The following is a 17,500-nucleotide window of genomic DNA, read 5'->3' as shown; positions in this document are numbered from 1 at the left end:
CCGGGGCTCGAGGGGCGCCGGCGGAGGCACGGTGGCCCAGGGGAGGCAGGGGCGGCGAGCGGGGTCAGGGGAGGCAGGGGCAGAGGGAGGGAAGTGAGGCGTCGGGCCGGGCTCTCGGCTCCTCCTCGTCCACTTGTTTATCGCCGAGTGTGGCCCTCGCCTCCCTCTTCGCCTCCCTCCTCTTCGCCTCCTTCCTCTTCGCCTCCTTCGCTGCTTCCCGGGTTCCTGAGCCTCCGGGGGCATGGGCGAAGGGGGCGCCCTGGGTCCTCGCGAGGGCCTGGCAAAGGGACTCCTGGAAGGAATTTGCTCACTTAGTTTGAAAGTTTGAACACCAGTGAGTCTTTTTGGACACCAGTGAACCTGTATGCAATTTCAGTTGTTGAGTTTACTTTGTGGTTTATATTACATTTTCAAACCTATGTGTGGTGCATTTTCGTGTATGTCAAAGTTGCTGTAAAGTGAAAACCAGAAAGTATTTTGTTTTAAGGAAATGATGAAAATTGAGAATAAAATCTGCATGTTCCGTAGAAGAATGGATCCCAGTTTATTGCCAAATAATAGGCTCTTCAGGGCTTGTGGTGGTACTACACGCACGCTGGTGCCCGAGATATATGGAGCCCACAACAGCTCTTGACATCTTTTCTCTGACCTCTGCATTTTCAAGTCTCTGTCAACCGTCATCCATGCGGCAGTTTGTGTACAAACAGGAATAGCCTCATTATGCAGTTGAGGTTTGTTGGCTCCTTCCAGAATGGCCCAGAGATGGCCAGAATGCATAGGCTTCATTCCTTTCACTTACGTTTGTCAAGCCAGACAGTGCGAGGAAAGTGTTTGGTGAAGTTTATTTGGCCAGAGTGCATTAGGGGCGTCATTTCACGTCAGGTGCGTGAGCTGTGATCTTGGTGAATGGGAAAAGACTTGGCGTTATTGGGCGGCACCCTGCACCTGCACCCTGGAGAATGATCAAGAAAATAACCAGGCCAAGCTCTGTCTTGCTAGAATATTTGTTAGCTTGGTGCTGGAGTTGCACCAAAGAGCAGACTCCAGCTGGCTGGCCTTCCAGCACAAATCAGTAGAATTGGGTAGAATAGTCGAGATAATCTTGAGAAAATATTCCTGTTTTAAAAGCCTCTACAACTGTGTTCAAAGTGTTTTATGAAGAAAAGTTTAATTCCCCCCAAAATCATGATTTCTATTAATTGCATGAAATTTGGAAATTAATTTAGTCATAATTCCATTGTGAAACAAATTGTTTATTCTCTGTGTATGTTGTCTTTATAAAAATGTTGCTGCAATTACTTGTGAATCATAGAAAACCTAGAGGATTATAAATGCTGATAGTCTTTAAGACTATATTATTGTCATCTTGGTAACATGTTTGAAAGTAAGAAAGTGAGTCTTTTAAAAAAATTTAAGAAAAGGTAAAGGAAGAATGTAATTGATGTAATTTTCATCAGTGTAGAACTGGGAGAACTTGTGTGAATGTTTCTGTTGCTCAAGTGCATGATCCAATAACTATTAGCTCAAAGCTGATAGAAGCTTCACCTGCCTAAAGGGACCATGCGCTGGTTGCTGTGTGCAGTCAGCTGCTTGAGGGAGGTATTGGAAGTCTGCCACAGGTTTCTTCACCTTTGGTCTCTGATAAAGGCCAATCAGGTCCATAGTTTCAGACAAGAAGTAGCTTGTAGACCTCCCAGTCCAAGCTCTAGTCAGAAGACACAAATTTGAGGCTAGATGTCCTTTGCCAGCGAACCAGAAGCACAAAGGCCATGCCCTGCCTTGACACAACCACACTTGTCTAGGACTGAGGATTGCAGGCTTTCATCACAAGTATATATGTATATTATGTATATACATATATTATATATATATATATATATATATATATTATAAATAATATTATATATATATTTATATATAAATATTTATATATATATATATGTATATATATTGCATATACATGTTATATATATATTATAAATATAAATTATATATATATATATATTTATATATATATATATATTTTTATATATATATAATTATATAGAGATAATATATAGGATATATATAGAAAAAAATAAAAATATATATGTAAATCTATCTATTTATGTATATTATATATATATTGTACTATATATATGTATTATATGATATATATATTATATCATATATATATATGCATATATGTGTACATATATATTATGTATATATATATATATATATATATATATATATATATGTATTATATATGTTTTATATATGTATATATATGTATATATATTATGCATATATAATGCATATATATATATATATATATATATATATATATATATATATATATATATATATATTATATATGTATATATATATATATTATGCATATATATATTATATATATATATAATATATATTTATAAGGTATATATGTATATATTATATATACATTTTATATACCTTATAAATATATATATATGTATATATATATATATATATATATATATATATATATATATATGTATGTATGTATAATATATAATAAATATATATATAAATACATATATAAATACATATAGATAGATAGATAGATAGGTATATATATGTATATAGATGTAGATATAGATAGATATATAAATATGTAATATACATAAATGTATGATATATATATAATATATATAATATATATATAATATACATATAATATACATATAATATATATATATATATATATATATATATATATATATATAATATATAGATATATATGTATAATATGTATAAATATGTAAATATATATGATACATATATAAAATATATAATATATATATAAATATATATGAATTTATGATATATATATAATATATATATATAATATATATATATATATATTTATATATATATATATATATATATATATATATATATATATATATATACATATACATATATGATAAATAGATATAGGTATATAAGTAATGTATATAGATGTATATACATATTTATATATATTATGTATATATATTTAATGCTGACGGGCATGACATGTATGTATGTGCTATGCCCACTATGAGTTACTTGTTTAATTGTTTTTATAAATAGATGGCTACACTTGTACTAAGTCACCAATGAGCCAATTACGAGCAATGCCTGTCTCGCCTTTTTACCCTTTTCATTGATTTACAAAAATATTTTACGTTATCTTTATTTTGCTGTTCATTTGCACTAGTAAAAAATATGTTTTTCTTGCCAATTCAAGGAAAGGTGAAGTCAGGTAAGGCTAAGCACTAGCAGAGCCATCTATGTATAGAGACATTTCACAAAAAATATAAGAAATGAGCACAGCATTTTCCCCATTTTTTATTCATTTACCCTGGCGGCATTGGTTAAGTATATATGTATACATATATGTACATGTGTATATATATAAATATATATATATATGCCTGGGTATAGGTGTATATGTATGTATACATATATATGTGTGTATATTAAATATATATATATGTATATATAAATTTATATATGTATATGTGTATGTATATAAATAAATGTATATATGTATGTGTATGTATATGTGTGTGTTTGTGTGTATGTATTTATATATATGTATATGTATATATTTATATATATGTATATGTATATATTTATATATTTATGTACATATTTATATTTATGTATATATGAATATATTTATACATGTGTACATATTTATATTTATGTATTTATACATAATTATATATATGTGTATATGTATGTATTTGTATATGTGTATGTATATATGCATATATATATATATTTATATATATTATATATATATATATATATTTATATATATATCTGTGTATGTATATATACAGATATAGATATTTATATATATGTATATATTTATATGTATGTATGTATTTATATATATTTGTGTGTGTGTGTGTGTGTGTGTGTGTGTGTGTGTGTGTGTGTGTGTGTGTGTGTGTGTGTGTGTGTGTGTGTGTGTGTGTGTGAGTGTGTGTGTGCGAGCTATTATATATATATATATATATATATATATATATATATATATATATATATATATATCAGAGAAGCCAACAATCAAAAGTCATTTTTATTGTTTGATTCATCTGCTGAGGAACTGAGGAATGTGAAATGGGTTGGGTTGATGATGTGGCTCTGCTTCTCTTTATATATTTGTATCTGTTGTATTGTATACTGTATATCCACTTATACTTTGTATTCTGTCATATTGCATTGTGGATTTTCCTTTTTCTTGTGATGTTAGGGAATATGTACATTTGAAAAAGTTTTTACCCTCAAGGGTTTTCATTGTTGTCTTGGCTTGTTACCTGTATTTTAATAGTTATTTTGCTTATTCTTACAGAAGCAGTGATGGTGAAGTGTTGACAAATCTTGCAAGAAGATGCCAACACCGGGGAGAGGTCAGACATTTTTGCAGTTCTTAGTCATGGACTCCATTAGCGTACTTTAGAGGCTCAGATTCTTATTTGTATTATTGTTATTAGTGTTGAAATTGGCGGATGTTGTGTCAGCCTGTGCCTTTCTTCCTCTTCCGCTTCCTCCATTCCCAGCCTGTCACATCCTCTAGTAGTAAATCTTAAGAGTAAGACTGTCAAGGTTATTGAAAGGCTTAAGTAATGGACATAAAGAAAATATGAATTGCATTATCAGGATAAAAATAGTCTGCCATTCTCCCGTTCTCCCTTCCACTTGTCTGCACCCCCCCTCTCTCTCTGTTTTACACCTCCTCTCCTTATTCCTCTCCCATTCTCCCTTCCACTCTCTCCCACTCTCTCCCACTCTCTCCCTCCCTCTCCCTCCCTCTCCCTCCCTCTCCCACTCTCTCCCTCCCTCTCCCACTCTCTCCCCCTCTCTCTCCCACTCTCTCCCCCTCTCTCTCCCACTCTCTCCCCCTCTCTCTCCCACTCTCTCCCCCTCTCTCTCCCACTCTCTCCCTCCCTCTCCCTCCCTCTCCCCCTCTCTCCCCCTCTCTCCCTCCTACCCTTCCTGTCGTCATCCTTTCCCCAACATTATCATTGGCATGATCTCTTACCCTAAGCTGATATAAATGTAAATGCTTGCTTCCAGGTCCAGGCAGACCTCCAAAGAACCCACGCACTTGCACGTGGTGTTCGGAGGTGAAGTCACAATTGAAATATGTGTTCCCAACGAGCTCAGGAAAACGAGAATTCTGCTCGGAAACGTGCCTCTCGGAGTACAGAAAGGCTCTTCGGAAGGTAGGATTCCAGCCTAGGGAATTTGGCCTTTGAATTTTTTTTTCTTGTGGGTTTTATATGTGTTCTTGTAATATACCTATAAGCGATAATGATTTATACTTTTGGATCTCTCTTTTTTTTTTTTTTTTATATAATAGAGTGATCATTGTGACATAGCACTTTGATAATGCAGTCACTTTGTGAGCATGGTATGGTAACTCCTTGTTTCTATACCCCCAGGGCACTTGTGCCAACTGTGACAATGTCATCCGCTCGACGCCAGTCAAGTGCGAGACTTCATCAGGCCGTCGGCGAGAGCTGTGCAGCAATGAGTGCCTTAAGGCCTGGGCCAAAAAAGAGAAGGACAAAGAGCAGCAGGGAGACACGGAGGAAGAAGCGGGCGTGGCCTCTTCGTCATTCTCCTCGATGACGAGCCCGCCCTCCAGCATGTCCCCCTCCTCGGGCAACGGTGTGTCACCCAACGAGAAGGCCTCCCTTGGCCCGGAAGCAGCTGCGGGTAGGAAAGGTAGATTGGAGGCCATTTGCTAGTGTGAAAGGAAGGAAGGTTGGCAGTGGGGACCTCCCGGCCAAGACTCCATAGTGGGGCAAGGGAGACGCCAAGGGCCGGTAGAGCTTGCAGCATCTGTGGGGGAAGGGGGGGGTAGTCAAGTTGAGGGGCCCTTTTCTCCCTCTTGATGTGAGAAGGGAAATGAATGCTGGAAGGAGTGTTCCAGGCATTTGGCGTCTCCTCTGCACCTGCTCTGGTATGCTTTGCCAACAACTGCCCATGGGTAAGGAAATAGGAGTGGCACCTGACAGCTGTTAGGTTAAATGGAGAGAACATTATTCAACAGTTCTGTCAAAATAGCATGAAAAAAAAAAAAAAATCTAGGTCATATAGGAATGAAAGTTGCATGTCTGAATGGATGTGTTCACTGTTGCTTTTATTTGGATTACATCTATGATTGTAAGCTTTGATAGTATCTGTCTTCTTATCTGGTAGAAAGCTGTCTCCTGTAGAATCAGGGTAGATTTCCAACTATATTCTAAGGTGGAAAGCTTGATTCTTTTTCATGTAGGCAATTTGGAAGTTTTCTTTGAAGTTGATCTGGGAAGCACAGATTGGAAAACACTGTCATATGGGACAAATAGTATATGACTGCTGAGGAGGTTGGCTGCACATTTCCCATCGTGTTTCATTCCTGGTGTTTGATTATGAGAAAAAGTTACCTGGGCAGAGATTAGAAGACCATATAAAGGTGATACAATCATATATTAATCTTTCATATTTAGTGTGGATCATTGTTTAAGTTTTTTTTAACCTACATTTTGTTAGGTGAAACAGAAAGTGTTAATGTTCTTTTTTATAGGAAAGTATACCAAAGTTATAGTGAAGAACAACTATATCAGAAACACATTAGTTTTGAAATAAAAAAAAATGTTGATTATGATAGGATTTTAAATTCAAAATCTGAGACACAAATACTGCTTAAGCTCTAGTGGATGGGGAAATATTTGCACTCATTTTTATAAGTGAAGGAGCTGCAAAATCTGAAATGACTTGCTTTTGGGGCAGTTGTCTCTTCAGACTGATCTTGGTAAGTAAGCTGACAGAAGTTTGACCTCTTTGGTACCCATGATGCCAAGATCTAATGCTGTCTTGTAGATGTAGTCTGATGTCAGTGCATGTCGTATGAAATATGTTCTTGGCTAGAGAATATTTGAACTGGTTCTCTATGTTTTTCCTTGATGCTTCATACATGGGTTGGCATACTAAGCATAAGGCATGAATTTATTTCTTTGTATAGTGTGACTTAGAAAAGAGATTAGCCCTTTTTTGTTACAAGTGACTTGGATTGCAGTTGGATATATTATGCATAATGTTTAGACTCAGAAACAAAGGAAAAGCAAAAGCATTGGCTTGCGCCATGGAAATTAAGTTTCCGAGAAGGAACAAAGGATCGGTTACATGAGTCTCCCCTTGCAGGGCGGGGTCTGAGTGCCGCAGCCTTGGCACAGATAGAGGCTGCTGCAGAGTTCAATTGGGAAGACTACCTCAGGGAAACCAACTCCATACCCTCACCTGCCAAATGCTTCAAACAGGTAACACTTACACTTTCAGGAGCTTGGTTTTTGTTTTGTGCTGACTGTTCTTTTTCTTCTTTCCTTCCAATCTCTTCTTGTCACTTCTGTTGCTCCATTTTCTTGCATACTGTCTGTTTTTTCCCCCTTCTCTCTTGTACTCTCTTTTGTTTGCCTCTCTCCTCTCACCTTCTCTCTTCTACCCCTATCCTCATCCATTTCCCTTTTATCTTTCTTTCTCTTTTGCATTGCTATAATTACTTTCAAAAATTGGAGTAAGCATTATTGTTGCATCTTGTCTGACTTTAAGCCTCATCTTTCTTTTCCTCCTCTCCCCTTCCCACAGCACAAAATCCCCCCCAAGAATGAGTTCAAGATTGGCATGAAACTGGAGGCCTTGGACCCGCGAAACCTGACGTCCACCTGCATTGCTACAGTGGTAGGCACATTAGGCCCTAGGCTGAGACTCAGGCTTGATGGCTCTGACAACAAGAACGACTTCTGGCGCTTGGTAGACTGCAACAATGAGATCCACCCTATTGGACATTGTGAGGAGCATGGAGGAATGCTGCAACCACCCCTTGGTAAGGCTGTAGATATTTCCTTCAAAAAAGTGTTGTTCTAAATTTGATTTCTTTCATCATTTGGTATCTGTAAATATGCAGGAGTAGGTAAATTTTCATGAAAAACACAATAATACAAGTCTTTGTGAATGCTCCTTCCAGGCTTCCGCATGAACGCATCATCCTGGCCAATGTTCCTCCTAAAGACACTGCAGAATGCAGAGGTTTCCCCTCCACACATATTTCGCACAGAGCCGCCCACACCTGCCAAGAACTACTTTGAAGTTGGCATGAAGCTAGAAGCTGTTGACAAGAAGAATCCTCAGCTCATTTGTGCTGCAACTGTTGGTGAGTCAGAGAGACAAACTCCTGCTTTTTGTTTGGCCTTTTTAGAAAGGCCAATTTCTTCACAGTTTTTGGCAGAAATTATTTTTATTGGTGTTTGTGATGGCTTGACTTTGTTGCTAATTTGAAACATTTTTTGAAGTAACTTGCATTTTACATGTATTTGTACACAAAAATGTTCAAGGATTTGGTCATTCTTTTAATAGCAGCTCTTTTCCTTTATGTTAATGTATATGTTCCTCACACCTTCATGCACCTCCCCTCCCCACCTTCAGGTGCCGTGAATGGAGATATGATCCATGTGACATTTGATGGCTGGAGAGGTGCCTTTGATTACTGGTGCCGCTATGATTCAAGAGATATTTTCCCTGTGGGCTGGTGTGCTATGTCAGGGCACCCTCTGCAGCCCCCAGGCCAGATGTGTGAGTGGCTTTGTTTTTTTTTTTGGGCTTTCTGAAAGGGATCTCCAGTGTTTGTTATGCCTTTATTTATCATTTCACTCAATCATCATTAACATTTTGTTGGATACATTGTTGACTGCATTTAACTTTTTCCTCAGTAGGGTTCTAAAAGTTTATCAAAAATCGACTATAAGCACAGGAAAACCAATATGAAACAAAGAGTTAAATAGACTTCAGTGTAAGCTTGTATAAACATTTTTTAATTTGCATTCTAGAACCTGTGTAAAGGTACCAAAATCTGATGTTTGTGTGCACTGCTAACGAGAATTACAGTATACACGAATAGTGCACATCTACTTTCCAGCCACTGAAACGGGCTTATACTGCCTCACTAGTATCCTGAGATGCTGTTGAGTCTTGATTTTGATTTACTTCCGGGACTCATTAATGGATAATGTCTGATGCAAACTCACCCAAGCATGCTAGATAAGATGCCAATAATAAAAAGGAACAGAAACAGCTAACAGGCAGATGATATTGGACAGTTATGAGGACTGGTGTGCTTGACTTTAGAAAAAAAAAAATTAAAATTTCGGGAGTTGGCATTCTTTCTCTCAATGGCATCATTTTGAACATGAAATGCATGACAGTCCTCACCCATCCATCTCAACCACTCCTGATACTTTCACAAGAAACCTGGTTAAAAATGAAAAGAGATGGATAGCTTAAAATCTGATGACCCTCTCCCATCACCTTTTGAACCCATGTTCCTGATGCCATTATCAGCATGCATCTCTCTGAACTCATTTGGCAATTGAGAATTGCACTAGGTTTCATAACTTATGCCATTTGCATTTCTTTTTTGTATTTGATAAAAATGTGGGTATTACACTTTTAAATGTTATGTTAAGAATATAGACTATATGCTTGAGCAAACCACTGTTTATGATGGCCCTGGTCAACATTTCCCCCTTTTGTGATGTATTCCAATGTGATATTGTGTATCACTGTTCATCAAATCATTATTTCATCTTTTTTTTTTGTTGTTTATGTTAATGACAAATGATAGGGATCCCCTTAAAATATTTTTTTTACTGTGTGATATGGGAAAATTAAGGTTATTTGCATATGTGGAAGGTGATGTATATTAACAAAATACATATCATTTGACGGATGATGTGTGTATGATATTTTTACACCTTGTCATAATGTATCTTTTGTCTTTACTTCGGCCATATAAAATATCCCATGCATGCATTTATAGTGCACTACTCTATATTGTGTACTTTTGCATTCCCCAATGTGAATTGCTTCCTTTGGTATCTGCAGGGGGCCCTCCCAGCAGCCGATACAAGGCACGGGTCCTGAACATCCCTCCTCCCCTGGCTGGTTCCTCAAAGTCCCCGGAAGTGCCCTCAGCGACTGCAGCAAACGACAAGAGCCCCTCGTCTGTGGCCAGCTCGCCCCTGGCCAAGTCTGGTGGCCGTGGCAGGCACCACTCCCCCTCCCCACCTCCAGGCAGCCCCCCCTCCTCCCAGCCACAGTCCACACCCACCAAGGCAGGCTCGCTGCAGAACTCATCCTCATCAGCAAAGTCATCCACGTCCAACTCCGCCAAGTCATCCTCGTTAAGTAAGCCATCGTCAACCAGCAAGTTACCCCCCTCATCTTCATCCTCGTCATCACCTTCGCCATCAGCTCCAGCGCTCACAGTCAGTCAGTCGAGCGGCAAGCCCACCTCATCTACTAAGTCATCCACATCATCGGGGTCGCCTGCTATGACCCCGCTCACTTCTACGCCCACCAAGACTCCTGCAGGATCGGGAGGATCGGAAGGCGTCAATAGCACCCCTAGTGCCAGCCAGTCCACTGTACCACCCCCCAATACGGGAACATCGGCAGCCATCACGTCCTCCACCACGCCCTCGGCCCTCCCACACCCATCTAACCCCAGAACGCCTGAGCCCCCCACATCGCCTTCCATCACTTCCTCGCAGAAACCCCTGGGTGCCTCGTCATCCTCCACGTCCTCCTCCTCCTCATCCTCCTCTTCGTCCTCTTCGTCACCAGTGGTTGCTGGACTGGAGTCAACAATACCTGTTCCTCAACAAAAATCACCAAGTATAACAGTTACAGAACCAGATACCTCGACTGTCCACAAATTAAGTGCCTCAGGTATGTGGTCCAGGTTTCAAGTTGTTCATCTTGTAAATCTTGAAAGTCTCATATATGCAGTGCTTTTGGTAACTAATCTTTTTTTTTATTGTCAAACTATAACATAAACTTTCTCTCCAGTTGTCGTTTATGTTAATCATGGCTGCACGTGTGGACCATACCTGGACTCTGGTCGCGTGAGCGAGCTCCCTGTCCAGTTTGGGCCAGGGAGCCTCAACCGTGTTGTGCGAGAGTCTGTCCAAGCCCTGGTTGATGCCGCCCCTGACCCTCGTGCAGTCACTTCCCTCCTACCTCGTGGCAACGGCAAAGTTATTATCAAAGGTATTATCTGAGGCAGGTTTTTTTAAACTAACTAATAAACTAACTGGGAGGTTTAGGGAGTTTTAGCTTTTCCATTGCTTTGTGTATGCATTTTTTATTTTCCAAAGTTGAAGGATATTGTAGTCCTTGTATAGTACGTGATAACCTATATCTAATGAAATATTTGAACTGAGGAGATAGACAAGGGAGGAATCAATACCTTCCTTCACTTTGCAGATGGGGATGCGGAAACCCATCGACTAACATCTCTAGAGAAAGTGGAGGATTTCTGGAGTGCTTTGGAGTCACTCTTTGAAGATCTGATGTGCTGTGAGAACTTTTACACACAGCAGCCAATCACCCAGTGTACCAAGTGTGCGCGGCAGAGTCCTGCACAATTCAAAAGGGGTAAGCAGCTTTTTTGTCCAATTCATGTTGATAGGGTCATTTATTGTTGCAATATTCTTTCTGTGATTACTGATTTAGTTTGTCTGTAAAGATGGTACTGAAGTTGTGCCAGAATATTCAGTTAAGACATTTACCCAGTGCTCCCGGGGATGGCATAAATGTACTTGCCATGCCCACTGTGAGTATAGTTTATAGTCCATGTGTCTATATACATGGATAGCTCCACAAGTGCCTAGTCACCAGAGTCAATAACATGTACTACCTATCTCACCTGTTTGTTCTATTCCTTGATTTTTGGAAATATTCTATTGCCATGTTAATATTGATAACATTATAGTAAGCATAATGTCTTTAATGATAATAATATTAATGTTGATGGCATTAAGAAAAAGAAAGAAAGAAAGATGAAAAATCAAAGGAAGGGGAAATCCTGTGAGGTCGCAAGGTCTACTAGTTGAAGCCTTGCTGGCTGAGCGTTTGTGGAACTACCTGTGAGTAGAGACACTTTACAAAACAAAACCACGGTTAACGTCATTTTCCCAGCAGCATTAGGCTAAGGGAGAGAAATTTTGAGCTCGAATTATTACCCGCCCCCAGACCAAGAAGCAGCCCAGCATGTGGCAGTGTCCAACATCAAACGACCAGCCTCCAGTGAGCCCAGTGATGTCCTCAGTCCATCAAAAGTGGCTAAACGTGTATTACAAGGTGAGACATTTTTCAAATGAACAATTCTGATGTAGAGATTTTTTTTTGTATATTTTTTTATAAATGTTTATAAAGGATGTTTTTGTTGAAGACCTAATATGTTTCCAGGTATGACTGGCAAAGACCAATTTGAATAATTAACAAGGTATTGTCATTATTAACCCGTTCGATCCAGCTATATCAAGGCAATCACATCACCAAAAACCTTGGCCTTAGGCTTACGTGAGCGGCCACTCTACCGGGTGGCTTCTTGTAGGCCGTGCATGGTGACAAGACTATATGCCTCCAATTTGCAAAGTTATTTATTATTTTTACTCATATGGGTGTTTAGCTTTTTGGCCATTTTCCAATGTCCATATTTGCCATTTGATTTGCATTATCTAAATGGTAATAGTTTTTTTTTTTCTTTGCATGGATTCCAATCATCTCTCAAAGTAGACTACAACTCGGTGCAAGAAAAATAAAACTATGTACACTATGTTACCTTTGTCATTCATGTTTTATTTTTACGTTATATTCAGTTTTCTGTAAAACAACCTGTGTTGCCGGTCACGGCACCTGGAGTACAATGCTGAGCATCGAATGACGTCTTCCACATAGCTGGCACTCTTCCAGTCGCCGCTCACAGACATTTCATTCCACACTTGTACATTGATGGGAATGATGCAAAATACTCAAATTGATAAAATAAACCTCCCAATAGGTTTGTGAACTCATGGTGAGTCTCATCCATCAGCCTGGCCTTCAGCCGCAATGCTCACGATGGCAGGTTGATGGCACCCGGCCTACAGCCAGATTTTCCCGTGACTGCATACGCATGTCACCCACCCCTCAACCTGGATATTTTCATGACGTGATGGTTGTGTTGCCTGGATCCAATGGGTTAATGTAATATAAAATGCTCACAATGTTGAAGCATTGTTAAACATAGTTGAAGCTTTCTAATGGTGAAAGGATACTTTTCATAGAATTTGCTTTTTACTTTGATTTTGCAGATACCAAGATATACTTTATTTTATATTCCTAATGCAATTAAATATTCATTACCTTCATGTATGGTTGTAAATAACTGAATGTATATACTAGATATTAATTTATTAGTTTTGTTATTGTCAGAGCAGGTTCCATTTTTAAGGCCAAGTTTTGTCAGAAAGGAATCCTCTATTAATCAATAGGGTTATGATAGTTTACCCCATGCATTCACTGAACTCCAGTAGTAGACTGAGCAGTGATGCTGTGGTAAAATTATAGTATTCTGCACATCTAGATGAGTTTGGATAATGGTTTTTGAACTATATTCTTAAGTCATGCATTGATGTCCCTCCTCTCTCCCCAGAGCCATCCCCCTCTTCAGCAAGCGAGCCTGGGCAGAGCCCCCGGCCAAGAGGTGACCCAGCTGAATGGACCGTGGAGGAAGTCATCACTCACATAGCGGCCACTGACCCTGCCCTGGCCAATCATGCTGACCTCTTCAGACGGCATGTGAGTCAACAAAGCCTATTTCTTGGCCTGAGCAGATCCTGGGCTCAGCTGCTAATTATTACTCTCTTTGGTGTTTCTTGTCTTTTTTTTCTCTGTCCTGTATTAGAAAAAAGATATTCATGTATGTATCCAGTGTTAGTTTTGAGTTTTATTTTTTTACAGCATTTGGAGTCAGTGACACCTCAAGGCTTGTTTTTAAGTCAGTCTTTTAAGGAAATTTAAGATCAGCATTATCAAGAAATCACACTTTTTTAAAATGTACCAACTTTGGTACCATACAAGGAGCTTCCAGTTAAAAAAAGGTATAAGATTAGGGCTTAAGGCATCTGCAAAATGAGACTGGATAAGACCTACGAGACTTGAAACAAACTGGGAAGTCAATTTTCATCCTTGGTTCCAATAAAAGTTTGTAGAAGAACTCCGTATACTATACCTGTTATTCAAAAACTATTCATAGATTGTTGGTTCACAGGATCTTCACATTCTTTGATAGTCATCATCATGCTATTATTGTAATAATGATTATAATAATATTCCTTATTCATTAGTACATATTTATTATAATGTAGGCTTAACGGTTTAAAGAGCATTGATTTTCATTTCTCATTTTATATTTTAAATGATTGGTTTCCCATTTTTGTTTTGTATCTGATAGTAGTTTGTAATAAAGCGTAAAGAAATTATAATTTTCATTGAAAAGAAACGGGAGGGAGGAAAGAAAATTAATTAGGTTACAAGGAAATTCACTGGGAATGAGGCAAGACACATGCCAGATTGAGCTGCAGCTGCTCCAATATTAGTTCAATGATATATGCTCTTCCCCTGGCTGGTTTGCTATTCGTGCCCTTGGTTCCTTTTGTGTCATGGTCTCTTATCATGGTTCCTTTCCTGTCCTTTTCTGTCATGTCTGCATTCTCTTGACAGGAGATTGATGGGAAGGCTTTGCTGCTCCTCAACAGTGACATGATGATGAAATACATGGGTCTCAAGCTGGGCCCAGCCCTCAAGATCTGTAACCTGATCAACAAAATCCGTGGACGCAAGCACCTCGTCACCTAACAGCGCTGGAGCGATGTTTTTCACCCAACGCTAGGCACCAGAGAGAGGAATTACTCAGAATTTTGTCTTGTGAAATCATTTAATGAGTGGCTTACCTTTAATGTTGTTTTATTTTTCATCGTAGTTTTTTATTTTTTATTTATTTATTTTTTTTTTTTTTTAGTTATGGGAAGCAGTTCCATCATAAGATTAATTATTATAATTTTTGCTACAAAAGAAGTCTGGTTAAATCCCCCTCATAAAAGCCGAATATGGTGAAGAGTTGACGTTCAAAGAGTTAAAGGAAAATTCTAGACACACCCACTAGGAAAAGCATAATGCACTGGAAACCTCTGGAACGAGATGTGAAGTAGACCTTTTTATGAAACGAAACATCCAAGTGTGACAAGCAGTTATGCTTGCAGTGGGTATGGCTTTCATGTGAATGACGGGTGGGCGTTCTACCTGCCGATTGAAGTCTAGTGGAAGCATTGTCCTGTTTATTTTTTTTTTTTTTTTCTTTGGACTCAAGACAAGCTCTGAGATTTCATAGATATGTCCAACAGAGTGATGAAGGTGGTGACAATGCAACTTACTTTTTTGCTCTCATCTGCTGCTGTCTTTGGTTTGTGGGCAGTTGTTTTGTAAGCAAATGACTATCATAACAGGAGAACGAGCCTTACAAAGAAAAAAAAAAAGATATAAGATAGGAAGAAGATTAAAGAATTTATGTAGATATTTTTATATACAGTCATGCATTTATTGCTTACCATTGCTTGCAATTATAGTGCAAATTACTTTTTGACGTTTACAACTTTGTCGTGTTTGGTGCGTCCCTCTTGCCCCCCTCCCACTCTTTCCTCCCTCCCTCCAATGACTCTCTCAATGTTGTAGAATCACCAGTAGTTGTATTTTACTCCTGTTAGGTGTTTCATATCAGCCGTGGAAGTGCGCGCTGGCCATATCAAAACTCACCAATCTTATGCAAGTAAAATCAAGACTTGGATATAAGGGAGCCTGCTGTGGGGTGCCCGCCGTCTCAATGCCTCACACGTGGCTTCCCTTGTCTTGTCTCTCCCTTGCCCTTATTCATCTTTTTCTCTCCTCCTCCTCCTCCTCCTCCTCCTCACACTTGTAGCCTTGCAGAAATCTTTGCATTTGCCAGTGGTTGTAAATGTTTACTTTTTCAACTTAGCTTTAGAAGAGCTGTATCACATTAGAAGAAAAAGAGAGAAAAAAAAAAAGGACAAATTGTTTGTGAAATAAAGTAAAGCGATAATTTTGACACTATATTTTGTAAGGAGTAATTTCTATTAGTCGAGATAAGACGTGGGAGTGTCTGCCAGCAACATTTATTACAAATATGTTCTCTACTTGTAAAAGTTTAGGAATGTGTTGAACCTCTGAAATGTCTTCTCTTGTTTTGTCAAACACATTTCACCATTCTTTTCTCTTCCTTGCTGCAGGTAGGAGCAGTTGTCCAGGCATTTTTGTGTGTATGATGCAGTCATTATTTACAAATGGGAGAAAAGACAGTAGATTATAAGAAGTTGATGTATATGGCAGTTACAGCACATTTCTTGCAATAGAACAGTGCAGAAACATTTGAAGAAAGTTTAATATTTTTTGTCATCAAAACTAATAATCTCTTGTGCTCTAAGAATATGGACAAAATGTCAAACAAATTATTTTATAATCTTGATTAAAAACATCAGATGGTTGGGGCTGCTTATTCAAGTTGATAGGTCTTTTAGTTGTTTTCCTGTTTAGAGTTGTGTGCAGATGTCACAAACTGGGGTCCAGAGATCTTTCTACTGCTACATCTGTAAACTATGCCTTGGTAATTAGTACCTTCTAGAAGATCATCAAATGTATTTTATTTTTTTAATTAATGTATATTTATTCTTGAGTGTAGGAAGTTTTCTCTGGGATTGTGGTTGCCTGACATCAAGTCGAGCCATTGGGGTGAGGGGCATGTGGCTTTCATTGCCTGTTGGCAATGACAGGGCCCCTTATCCACAAGGCCACGGAGTTGAGCTTGACTGGTATGGCATACTCCAGGTGACAAAGCATTTTGTCTTCAATTGTAAGAGTTCATTGGCTCTTTATTGTTTTGTTCCTCCAAATTTTTAACCAAATTCTTGCAATCCTACTAACACACACTTATCTATTCACAGCCGCACACACCCACTTACGCTTACACTCACACTCACTCTCTTGTACTCACATGCTCACTCAAACTCTGACTCTGACTTGTACACTCACACCTATACCCATGCCCATGCTTACACCCACATCCACACCCAAACTCATGCATATATGCATGTACATATTCACACTTGGTCACATGCATACTTGCTCAGTGACACGCGCACACACATGAATAATAAATACCCCAGCACAGTGTCCACATGTACACCCCTGGAAATGACCAGACTAGTTGATGTGAATCGAGTGATGGCACAGGAAAAGCACTTGCTCATTCCACCAGGATGCCCTTGCAGAGGCTTGGAAGCTGAGTTGTAGAAGCAGTTTACTATTCCCATCAAATCATTTTTGTCCCATGGCACTGAATTTAATATCACAAGGAAGGAGGGAGGACCCAGGCATTGTGGACTCTCCATGTGTGGCTGTGAGGTGCGTGTGCTTATTTTGAAAGGCTGAGAAAGTTTGTTTACGTGCGTGATATTGCTTTAAAGCATGATTATCCCTGAGCAGGGCTATTAACGAATGTATTATAGGTCATCTATTCCTAACATGTTGAGTTTCATTCTTTTGT

At 38.6% G+C, this 17,500-nt stretch overlaps 1 protein-coding gene across 3 annotated transcripts in view; it reads left to right on the top strand.

Moving 5' to 3' along the window:
* Positions 1-17,500, top strand: part of LOC125038889 (polycomb protein Scm-like) — a 19,178-nt gene that overhangs the window by 293 nt on the left and 1,385 nt on the right. The window contains exons 1-14 of one of the 3 annotated variants that reach the window (XM_047632523.1): positions 209-334; positions 4,370-4,427; positions 5,095-5,243; positions 5,463-5,748; positions 7,210-7,325; positions 7,651-7,888; positions 8,030-8,215; positions 8,488-8,634; positions 9,943-10,788; positions 10,909-11,109; positions 11,326-11,496; positions 12,094-12,201; positions 13,538-13,683; positions 14,608-17,500. The exon at positions 14,608-17,500 is cut by the window's right edge and continues 1,385 nt beyond it. In XM_047632523.1, coding sequence (XP_047488479.1) covers positions 4,409-4,427; positions 5,095-5,243; positions 5,463-5,748; positions 7,210-7,325; positions 7,651-7,888; positions 8,030-8,215; positions 8,488-8,634; positions 9,943-10,788; positions 10,909-11,109; positions 11,326-11,496; positions 12,094-12,201; positions 13,538-13,683; positions 14,608-14,742 — 2,748 coding nt within the window. In that variant the 5' untranslated portion in view covers positions 209-334; positions 4,370-4,408 and the 3' untranslated portion in view covers positions 14,743-17,500. Of the gene's footprint in view, positions 1-208; positions 335-4,369; positions 4,428-5,094; positions 5,244-5,462; positions 5,749-7,209; positions 7,326-7,650; positions 7,889-8,029; positions 8,216-8,487; positions 8,635-9,942; positions 10,789-10,908; positions 11,110-11,325; positions 11,497-12,093; positions 12,202-13,537; positions 13,684-14,607 lie in introns of those variants that run through there. The other 2 variants (XM_047632524.1, XM_047632522.1) reach the window with 2 other exon arrangements.

The sequence above is a fragment of the Penaeus chinensis genome, chromosome 26, assembly GCF_019202785.1.
Source record: "Penaeus chinensis breed Huanghai No. 1 chromosome 26, ASM1920278v2, whole genome shotgun sequence".
Lineage (NCBI taxonomy): Eukaryota > Metazoa > Arthropoda > Malacostraca > Decapoda > Penaeidae > Penaeus > Penaeus chinensis.
This window is presented reverse-complemented; position numbering and strand designations above follow the sequence as displayed.